Below are 11,728 nucleotides of genomic sequence, written 5' to 3' on the forward strand. Positions count from 1 at the left end.
TTTGCTGCCCTGATGCGGTCGCGAAAAGTTGCAAGGCGGTGGGCGCGGAAGCTCCCTCGGGACTGCTGCTTGCTCTAAAAAGCGCTACGTTGTTCGGTGAGATGTTAATCCAACTACAACTTCACATAACAACCTGGTTATACACCTTATGCATACTTCGGGGACTAAATCTTAAGGATGGTCGGATCCGCAGCTGCTGCGCACGTTGTTTTCATTACTGGTAAGTACAGTGCCACAAACTTAACACTAAGCCCAGCCCCAGTTTCCATCGTACAAGTGTTGCTAATGTCTTCTCCTGCGGGATTCTGCTTTCAGTTGAAAAACAACTGCTCGATATGCTCTGCTGTTTTACATTTACCAGTAGCTGCCTCATTTCCCAACCTAGGCTTATACTCAAGTCACCATTTTTTCCCAGTTCTTTGTGGAAAAATAGGTCCCTCGGCTTATAGTCGGGTCGACTTATACTCGAGTATATACGGGTATCTAAAATGATAATAGATTATTACCAGCCTTTTAGATATATTAATAGATTAGACATAACCCTTTTAGACATGGCCTTTGTTACTATTATATCCAAATTGAATATTGTAGTATTCTATTTGTGGAAAATTACATTTTGATCCATTTTCTCATGTTAAACTAATGCAATGCAATAATTCAGACTTTAAAATTGATTTTTTTAAAAATCTGTATTCTGTGGAAGATTTGAATATATGCTGAGATTTTTACTTTAGACTGATTTTAGAATAATAATGTTAGTTTTAATTTCCTTTTTTAAAAGGATAAATATCTTTTTATTTAACATTCCACTGGTGCAACATCTATTGACATCTTATTTTAGACATATAAATGATTAGACGTGATCATTGGTCTTATGAAAATTAAAAATCCCAGTTAGTCTTTATAAATATTAATTTCCAATAAGTAATTTGTTGTGTAAATTTTAAAAATTGAATGGAATTTAATAAATGGAGATCTAATCTAACAATAATTGTCCAGACTGCTGGTTTGAAAGAGAGGTCAAAGAAGCCATCTATGTCAAAATTGAACAGCCCTCTCTCAACAGAGGGGGAGGAATAAGACATCATCTGTCTCCAGTCTACAACACAGTTCTTTCAACTGTTCCAAGAAGGCTACACACCTATTCGCATTACTCAGGTGACCCTGACGATACAGATAAACCTCCAAGTGGTTTCAACAACTCGGTAAAAGAGTGCAAATGACCAGCTGTCTGCAAGAAGTATAAATCTTTCCATTTTCCATTATTCAGTCAGAGCTGAAGAAGCTTCTTGTATGAGAAGCAAAACATCTTCAAAGGAAAAACAAGAAAATCCAGTTGCCTTGTGGAAAAGCAACTTTGGGACATCTCAGATTGTAATTTATTCAACATAAAATAATATTTATAGGTTTATAATACTTCTGTACAGAAAAGGGAATCAATAAGTCATTACTTTGTTCGACATGGAATGAGAAGCCTGTGTCAGTTAAACATAATTTTTGCAATATTCTGAACTTATTATATTTTGAGAAGACATCATTATGTGCATCAGTTTGACTTCAGATGGGTGTTCACTTTTTGATATGGCTATATTCTTTTGAACTATTACCTGTTACATGGAAATTGATGGCTGGCTACAGAAATGGTTTCTGTGCAATTTGAAGCACTAGGAGATTTTTTTTTATTCAAGATTGAAAAAATACATTTATGGACCCAATTAGCCAATGAATTAAAGACTTCACATTACTTGCAAGTTCAGAACAAATTGTGTAGTAACAAAGAATATGAATGGATAATGGTAATATAATACTGGACATCTGTGGCCTGCTGGGTCAGCATTTTATACATATATTTCCTTATCTAAAAAAAAAAAGAAACAGAATGATCTTGGGAGGGCAAAAAATCCAGTGGGGCTGGAATAACTTCTAACTTCCTGTAGGCTTCCCTGTGGGAAGCTGTCAGAGAGCATTGAAATCTTCCTTATTTCTTTCCTTCTTCTCTGTTTCTTCCTTCCTTCCTAGGAAAAGCACCTGGGGCTGTATAAGAGGTATCAGGCAAGTCAGGTAGGGAGAGTCCAGGGGAACCACTGGTTGAAAAGGATGTATGGGGAGGGGATTTCCAGTGAAGATGGCCAACTGACGATATGCCCAGGGAGGGCTCCCTGGGGCTCCCTGAAGGAGTTTTCTCTGGACTGTCATTTTTTTCAACTTACTAACAGATGAAACCAGCATTCCTTTTAGTTTATATGACTCTCCTGGGTTAGGGGGAGTCCTAGAATCACCTGACAATGTCCTCCATACAGCAGCAGTCTACAAGTAGTTTCAGGAGCTGTGCTTCAGACTTCCAGTTTGCCATTGTGGCCGCCGCAGCCGCTGGAAGGCAAGCTCCATCTGCCACGTTTGGTTTCATTCTACTGGGGGACCTTGGAAAGGGTCGAAAGTCACCCTGTAGGGGCGATGCTTGATCCGGGGCAGCCTTCCAAACCGGCAGAGGAAAGACCGGCCATAGCAATATGGCTCGTCACTAGGCTGCAGACAGCCAAAGTCAAACTTACCACCAGGCACTTCTATCTAAAGAAACGCGGATGAAACTGGGTGAGATCTGATCTTCTCTCTAAGATCCTAAGTATTTTTCTTCCTGTAAAAGCCTCCCAAAGTATCTTTCCCCCTGTGAGGAGAGAGGGAAGGGAATTTCTATTCCACCCTCTAAGAATAGCGGTGACTGACTACCCAGGGGAGTTAAAGCACTAAAAAAATAACTTTAATTTAATTGGATTTACATGTTTTTGAAATTTGGTGACCAAAGGTTTTCTTATTCTCATGGAAGACTTTTGTTTTTATCTATAAAAAAGAAATAAAATTGGAAAAAGGACTATAAAAATTTTGCACTTAAAAAAACCTTAAGTGGCATCGGTGACATCTTGTGGCGAAGCTTGTTATTACAACTTGTTATTGCGTAAAGGAGACTTGGCTTGAAGCCCAGACTACAAATAAGACTCTTTTAACTTTGATAAACACCACCTGTGAGAAGTTCAGCTGTAAAAATAACTTCTGGGTGGCATGGCTGGCCTTCTTGAACTATGAATGTAAACCTTTATTGATCTTTAGAGCTGTATGTGGGGAATTGCCTTCCTACTTTTTCATCTGAGGAATATTGGTCATTATTTGAGATGATGAAATACCTTGGATTATAAAATCTTACTTGACAAACGACTTTTACTATAAAGACTACCTACAAACACATGAAATAGAGGCCCCATACCCAGCTATAAAATTATTTTCATCATCTGATTTCAAACTCCTCAACTTAATGCACCACTAAGAGAAGATAGATGAAGACCAGGAAAAGATTTTTTCCATGTTGAAAGCAATAAATGAAACCATCCTTTCAGCTTGTGATGAAGTAAGATGTTACAGAAAAGAACAAGATGTCAGCTTAGATATACAAACCCAAATTCTGACTACAACTAAAGAACTAACAACGTAGAAGGTAACAGAAGAAGTGGAACAATCAAATACTAAGACAGAGGACTCAATTGACCAACAAATACAGTCAATGGAATATCCAAAAAAGGGACTGACAACACTGAAAATGGAAAGACTTTCTGTATAAATCAGAAGAAATTTGAGGAGCAAGAAGAAGAACAGACTGAATGGAAGATAAACATACCAGAACAATTATGGGGATTTGGAATAATAGGGAGATGATTTAAGGAATACAAATGGGCTAGTTCTTCCAAAAAACTGCCAACTAAATGGTCTCTCTTATTCCAAACAATATATATAATAATAGAAGGAGATCTATTTGATAATTTAAAAGCGTTGACATGGAAGGCTAGTTGGTGTTTTGATTTATCAGAGAGGATTTCATATTACTAATTAGAGAGTCAAAGGAAGAAGTTGAGATAAGGGAAATTTTAGGGGAAAATATTATGAATATGTTTGATTTATTGATTAACTTAGATACTATATATAATCGGATTTGATTTATTAAAGGGGATACTGTATTATTAATTAGATGATGTAAGATGGGGGGAATAGATAACTTTTAGGACATAGAATAAGATTATACACAAATAGATAAGATGTGTATTTTGAATATTAGATTTTGTTATGAATTGAGATAAAGGAAACTTTGGTTACCTAAAACCTGGAAATCATAAATATCAAATATTAAATGTGAATATTGATGGGAAACTAAAAATTGGGAAAACCCAATAACAGGACATTGATTGAATGTAAAGATTGAATGTAAAAGTAATTAAGATATGTATAAGCTAAAAATTTATTGATAAATGTAATAATGATGTTTTTATTTAGTTGATATAATAAGAACTATATTAGATTAAATATGAGATAGTAGATATTAAGGGAAAAAGAGAGGAAATATTTGAGGCTGTAGTTTGAGATTTGTACTAAAGATTTTTGTATGTTACTGATTAACTATTGATTAACCCAGCCACCATGTTGCTTTTAAAATACCTAAATGTAAAATTAGAAAATTAATAAAAATATATTTTTTTTAAAAGGAGCTGTGCTTCAAAGCAAGAGGTGAGCTGACAACTGCAATCATTCATTGTTGAAAAATTAGTCATTTTGGAATTTATTTTTCAAATGGTCAATAAGTTGTCCCTTTCACTTCTCAATCACTTTTAGAGAGCATTATCTTTATTAAGCTAAGAGAAGCTCTCTTTAGCCATGGCCTGTTATTCCTTTCAGAAGATCTGCACCATTTTGGGAGCTTAGTTATTGTTAAACAAGGAAGAGGGTTGCTAAGGGCAAGCTAAAATAAGGAAGTGAGGAGTATCTTTTTTAAAACTTTGATGGCAAAACGTAAGGATAGAAAGTTGTGGTTTTATTTTACTATTTTTAAGTAATTTGTAGCTTGGTCTGCTTTGCTGTGGGTAGTTAAAACTTTTCGATTTACTGAATTCTGATTGGCCAGCAATTCTTGTGATTTACAAAAAATCTACCCTTTGACCACAAGATGGAGTTAAGAAGATGGAGCATGGAGCTGGGCAAATAGCTAAAGATGTTTTGGGGGAAAAAAGTCTCCACTTTATAGATCAATTATATTCAAAGCATGTTATAAAAACTACTCAGACCACTTCAGAGATGCAATTATATGAAGAAAGTTACCAAACCAATGAGTAATTTCACAAGTGGTTTTGACAATGCAAAGGACACAATTGCAGTTTTGGAACGTAAATCTGAAACCAATCTTTATTATGATGATGGTTTAAACATAAACCTCCCAGCACAACTGAAAGAAGAGTTCCAAGAAAATCTGTCACTTTCAGGAGGACAAGTTTGGACTTTTTCTTCATGGATACTAACAAGGTTGAGAATTCATTGAGAAAAAGAAGTTTGTAACTACTTGATAGACATTCCAGAGAAGAAAAATATTTTATTCTAGGAAGATAATCTAGAAGGAGTGACTTAAATTTAATGAATTAATTGGCTGAAAGGAGCAACTTAAATTTAGTGAGTTAATTGGAGTTAGGATGGATTTATATATGTAACTGAAAGAACGTTTTAACTGGGTTTGGAAATGCATTTTTTTCCTTTATATATAATGCCTGTTATTCCTAAAGCTTCTAAAATATTATTGAAAGTGTATTTGAAAATATCTACGTTAAGATGAAGTTAAAAAAAATAAGGATTAGAATTTGTTTTTACAAATATTCTTAAACAAAAGTTTAGAGTTTTAACATACGTAGGTTAAGAAAAGATTTTTCCCCCCTTTCAGGTTAAAGAATCTGAACGAGTATAGTGAATTTTGCTAATCTGTATGATAGTCTATAAATATTAATGTGCAAACAGAAATATATATTATTTTCCACAGCAAAAAAGTAGAGATGGTTAAATTAATTGCTTTATTCAAAAGACATTAATATACCTCATTTTGTTTTTATTTGGAAACCGCTTCTGGATTTTGTGCTTGTGATAGAAAATTAAAACTTTGATTTTGGTTTTTGGTTTGTTGTTATAGAAATGGCTAGTATATGTTATTGTATAAAAGTGTCAAGCTGAGGTTGTAATGTTATATTCTGTTGTGCTAAAGAGAGTTGGAAACCAATGCTTTTTTTTCTCTTTCTCCCTTTCTACCCCACACTTTCTCTTTTTTCCCTTTTCTCTTCCTCCAGTTCCCATTATTATTATTTTCCTTTGTATTTTATATTCTGAAAAATTAATAACAATGGCATGTGAAAAAATTAAAGGGTGAATAGGGGGTCCCTTCCTTCCTTCCTTCCTTCCTTCCTTCCTTCCTTCCTTCCTTCCTTCCTTCCTTCCTTCCTTCCTTCCTTCCTTCCTTCCTTCCGCCACTGCAAGAACCACCCTGGAGTTTTCCCCATCAGGATTTTGGGAGTGATTAATATTCACAACAGCTTCTTGCATAGATGGGGAGGGAGAGGAGAGGACCTGATCATGCTGAATTAGCTTTTAAAATAATTTGGTGATCCTTTGAATGTTTTTTGCCTTACCTGATGAATCTGGTGGTTGGGGAGCATCAGCATCTGCAACTGAAGTTGGACTGAATTAGTGAAATACAAACTATACAAAATAGGTAAATTCAGAGCATTTTTTAAAAAATAGGTAAATACATGGGTTACATAGTAATTATGGATGTTTACATTCACAAGGTATATTAGATTTCTTATCTAACAGTTCTTATGAATTTCTATAAATTTCTTTTTGGAAGAAGAAGAACTGCTATTAATCTACTCCTAAGATACTAAGCCGTTTCAAAAGGATATCAAGATCACTGATGTAAAAGGCCATGCAGAGATCAAGGAGGGCTAGGACAGACACGCTACCCGTGTTCTGCTCTCATCAGAGGCCATCCATTAGTGCCATCAAGACCATCTCAGTGCTAGATCCCAGCCTGAAACACGACTGGAAAGGATCTAAGGTAATCATTTCCTCCAGGGCTCTTCAAAGCTCTACTACCGGCTCGGCAGCATTTTTCATCCTGTTAGTCTTTGCATAAAGTCCCCTCTTTTCATCATCTTCATCTCTACTTTTCAATCCTGGTTTGTTTTTCATATGTGAAAGTTAAAGGTAGAAAACCTTGCCTGCCCAACTGTGGGGGACTTTCAGGTGTTGAATGGGTGTATTACAACATACACAATTTATTTTCCAACTATATCCTAAATGTGTGGAGTTTTGCATACCATCTTTATCAAAGCAAAACCCCTAACTTAGATAAAAGTTGTTTTGGGTTTTCCCAATTGTCTATAGGTTGCTTTCAGGCACTGGAGTTTTAGGAGCCAACTGACCTCTTTAACATATTTCAGATGGATGTAAATTGGGTTTCAATGGTGCCATGTCAGCCATTCAATGTTTTTAGCCTTTTCTTCTCTAGCCTAAATAGTTTAATGAAATTGCAGCCCCCTAGATCTTTGGGCAACTCTTCAAGGGTGGGTGGGTTGTGTCCTCCTTCAAGAACGCTGCTGTTTCTACAGAGGCCAGTCTCATGCCATCCAACACAACGTCAGGCAAACTAAAGCAGATCTTCAGGATGCAACAAGGCTCAAATGGGATTTCTTCTTGGGATTAATACTATTTCTGGAATACTTCTTGGATACCAGATTTGGGATCCCCAGTGTAGAAATGTACTCGTGAGTTTTCAGATATTTGGTGACTGTGCTTTCCCAAAATCAGCTCTCACTTCCTTTCTATTGAGGCTCCTCTGAGAGACTGTGTCTTTGGATCCAATCTGGGTAGGTCATCAGGACCAGATGTTTTGTCTTCTGAGCTTTCGGATTCATGCCGGAGCCCATCTTCAGGGAATTTCTCTCAAGCAGAGTTTGTGCTTTGGGTTGTTCTGTGTGTGGTATTTATATGGTACCTGTTGTGTGTGGCTTTTTAGATGTTGATTGGGGTGTAAATGGTTGGCTATTAAGTCATTGGCTATTGTTTGATTGTGCTGCCAAGTCCTCGCCTCCTGAATACTTGATAAGCTAGTGGCAAATCAGCATTCCGGTTATTGACGAGGATCCCATTTACCAGGCTTCAATCACTTCTCTAGCTGTTTTTGTGCCTGCTCGTCCAACAATCTTAATAGTTGCAAATGATATCCTACTTCATTCTCTTCAACCAGCATTGCATACCCTGCTCTCTTCAGTAACAGCAACAAAGCATCACCACCTGTAAGATATTCTAATATTGCATCATGTCGGGAAACGCAAATAGACTGAATCATGGTCAGTTCCTGACCTGGTAACTTTCAAATTCTCTTATGCTACCCCCTTCTCCAAGGAGGCTGGACCCATTATACTGCTCTGCTTTGGGCGATTAATGGATGCAAAATTCATCCCTAATGGTCAGGGTGTTTGTGGCTCTGATGCGTCCCCTCCTCATGAAGCCATTTGTAGATCCCACCATTCTGAACACTGTTCTGACTAGCACTGATAATGTTACCTAGTTTGGGTAATGAAACAGTTGCGAGCTCAGAGAACACCAAGTATCCCACATTTCAAACCTTAGCTTCAAATATACTACTTGATTGGATACTTTCCGTCCAGTCTGCCAACTTTCCTTTTTAGGGAGGATGGTTGAAAAGATGGTGACAAACAGCAAACAGATTATTCTACCTTTTCACTCAGGTTTTAAGCCCAGATATGAGACAGAAAAAGCATTGGTCACATTCATGGATGACCGCTGATGGGACAGGGATGGACGTGATGCATCCATCCTTGCTTTTCTTGACCTTTTGGCTGCTTTTGATATCATGGTATCCTTAGGGAGTTGAGGGTGGGTGGGTGGTACAGTTCTCTACTGATTCATCTCCTTCCTCTAAGGCTGGTTGCAATGAGTGTTAATAGGGAGTGAGAGGTCCATCTCACAGCCCTTCTTTGTGGGGTGTTGCAGGGCTTGGTACTTTCTCTGCTACTTTTTAATATTTATATGAAAACACTGGGAGTAATCATCCATTACTAAGGGATGAGATATCATCAGTACACGGATGATATCCAGTTATATATCTCCATCCCAGGTGAAGTGAGTGATGATTCGGATGTTCTCCCTTGGGGCCAGGAGGCTGTGGAGGCTTGAATGGGAACAACAGACTTGAACTGAACCTCGGTAAGACAGAGTGGCTGTGGTTGGGCCCCTCTGCATCCAGAAATTTAGCATCTTTGGTTTTTGAAAGAGTTGCACTATCCAGACAGAAAGCATGCACAATCTGGGGGTCCTCCTATACTCACAATTGCTGTCCAAATAGTATGTGGCAGCCATGGCTAGGTGGACCTTTGCTCAACTGTGCATTATGCACTAGTTATGCTCTTTGCTAGATGGGGAGGATCTCCATTCAGTCATTTATGCCCTGATCATCTCCCATTTGAACTATTGCAATGCACTTTACATGGGGCTACCTTTGAATGGGGAGCTGCTTCATTGGTATGGAATATGGCCTCATGGGCAATCATGTAACACTTTTGCTGCATGAGTTTCTGTAATGGACATGTCTCCATTCTCCTCTACAGATGCTAGTTTGGAAGAAGAGGATGAGCTGGTCCCTGGCACCTCCAGGGAAGACAGGCCAGTGAGCCAGGGGCCTGTTGGAGATTCAGATCAGGGAGCAGCTGGCTCCAGCTCATCAGAGCAATTACAGCTGGCAGCTAGCTGAGCTTGGTTAGAGAGAATGCCAGATACAAGAAGTTAGCTTGGAGGCTCCAGGTGGGGAGTGAGAGCAGCTGTGGTCAGCATGGATGAAAGAGTTCAATAAACACCTTTAGCCTACTGTGGTGTGTTCATGTGTGAGTGGAACAACACAGTTTCATAGAATGCCAGTCTGCTTCTGGGTCCAATTCAAGGTATTGGTCATGGCCCAAGTTACCTACAGAGCCATCTTAATCCCATTACTTCAGCACATCTCATCTTGTCATGCAGAGAATGTATGTTGTGGACTCCATCAGCTAAAAATTCCCACTGGTGGTGTCCACGTAGAGCACCTTCTCTGCCATTGCCCCCACCATGTGCTGCCCCTCCTCTCCTGGCCTATCGGAAACGTATAAAAGCATGGCTCTGCGGTCTTCCTTGGGACGTATAGAAGAGCATGCCTCTATAGAGTGGTCAGCACCCTGAAAGCCATCTCCATGCCTTTTAATTAATTTTTGATAGTAATTTTTAATCCATTCTTGCCTTTTTAGATTGTAAATTTTATTTATCAAATGTTTACATTTTAATATTGTTTTATGTGTACACCATCCCTTCCTTTTAGGAAGAGGAATCATTTTAAAAATTTGATAAATAAATAAAACCTTTAAGTATATTCTTTATTTTAGATCAATGAACTGTTTGGTTGAACTTGACTTAACATTTTTCTTCCTTTCTTTTCTTTTCTCTTTTCTCAGTGATAGGAGAGTGCCAAACTGAGTGACAGAGCAGATGCAAAGCAGGTCCAAGACTAAAAGGAATCTCAGACTTGAAGGAAAACTCCTCTCTGAAATCCCAGGGACCCACTGCTAATCCTGGTCAACATCAATGAATTAGTTGAACACGATTCAGCAGGAGTCAGCTCCCCAAATCACAACTGGTGTTTATTCCCAGTTGATGTTACATGAGAGAACGTTTCTGTAATATGTTGGATTTTCTTACCTGTCTGTAATGTTTCTTCAAGTTTTTTAGCAACATTATTTATATTGCTTTTTTGAAGGACACGAATGCACACCTCTGGAGCATCTTCTTCATAATTTTTAATCAGAAGATCTACAACTTCTTGTCGATTAGCTTTCTCCAATGAAGCTGGCGGAATGTTTGGCTTTTCATTGTGGTCAATACATCTTAGCCACCATTTAAATTCTTCAAATTCATTCTCAAGGAGGTCATTCAATGCTTTGTAAAGATCTTCTCTCACAGTGCTGTTCATATCAGTTATGATAGATTATATCTGACCTAAAATTAAAATTAGAGAATTAAACTGATATTTTATAGAAAATGTGGAGAGAGAGAGAGAGAGTAATGCAAAGGTTTTGGGAAGCTTGTCTAAAGAGCTGCTTTGGGGAATGGCTTCCCCAAAGCCTAGCAAGACCCAGGAGAGGCCTGCAGTCTCCCAAATGCCACCTGATTAAGACAGAACCCCAGCCAGTAAGGGTGGCTTCCATCTTTTGCAAAACATCCTCACTGGATGAATCACTGAGCTCTGAATGGGACAACTTGCCACACCCAACTCGTTGCAGCCAACTATGGATGACTTGCTGTGGGACAACTTGCAATGAGACAATTTAACAATTCAATTTAATTATTTATAATAAATAAAAAAATGTTTTAATGCTCATCGTTCAGATTCATTTTGCCCCTCCTTTTGAATCCTTTCTTTAATGATTCTATTCCACCATTTCTTTCATATTAGTGTAACTCTTGTTCTGCAGAGAGTTGTCCTGCAGAGAGGTGGTCATGGCGAATTGTCCCACAATGAGTTGGCCGTGGCAAGTTGGCTCTGGAGAGATGACAAGTTGGTCGCTGGCTGCAGTGAATTGTCATAGATCCCATTGAGTTTTCTCCCTGATTGGCTCTGGTTTCTCTTCCTCTTCTGGTTTCAAGGAGTAAAAAGTAGGTCTGTTCCCAGCTTCAGTAAGCCAGGTTCTTCCTTTTGCTCCTTTGATGCTTGTCTGACTCCTTTTAGGAACCAGCTTCTCCTGCTGCTGTTTGCAATATGTGGCTAAAGCTTTGAGTTTTCGTGCCACCCAGCAAGGCAAGGTAACAGGGTGGAAAAGGACACAGACGG

General features: G+C 38.2%; 1 protein-coding gene across 1 annotated transcript in view; it reads right to left on the minus strand.

Moving 5' to 3' along the window:
- LOC107294440 (NACHT, LRR and PYD domains-containing protein 12) overlaps positions 1–11,128 on the minus strand; it is a 14,171-nt gene extending 3,043 nt beyond the window's left edge. Inside the window, exons 1-2 of the mRNA XM_015823674.1 lie at positions 10,600–11,128; positions 6,483–6,521 (exon numbers count right to left, since the gene is read on the minus strand). Of these exons, the coding sequence (XP_015679160.1) occupies positions 6,483–6,521; positions 10,600–10,870 (310 nt within the window). The 5' untranslated portion in view covers positions 10,871–11,128. The remainder of the gene's footprint in view (positions 1–6,482; positions 6,522–10,599) is intronic.
- Positions 11,129–11,728: the final 600 nt, after the last annotated feature.

This window comes from Protobothrops mucrosquamatus, unplaced genomic scaffold (assembly GCF_001527695.2).
Source record: "Protobothrops mucrosquamatus isolate PMUCROS unplaced genomic scaffold, P.Mucros_1.0 scaffold_178, whole genome shotgun sequence".
In the NCBI taxonomy this organism is placed as follows: Eukaryota; Metazoa; Chordata; class Lepidosauria; order Squamata; family Viperidae; genus Protobothrops; species Protobothrops mucrosquamatus.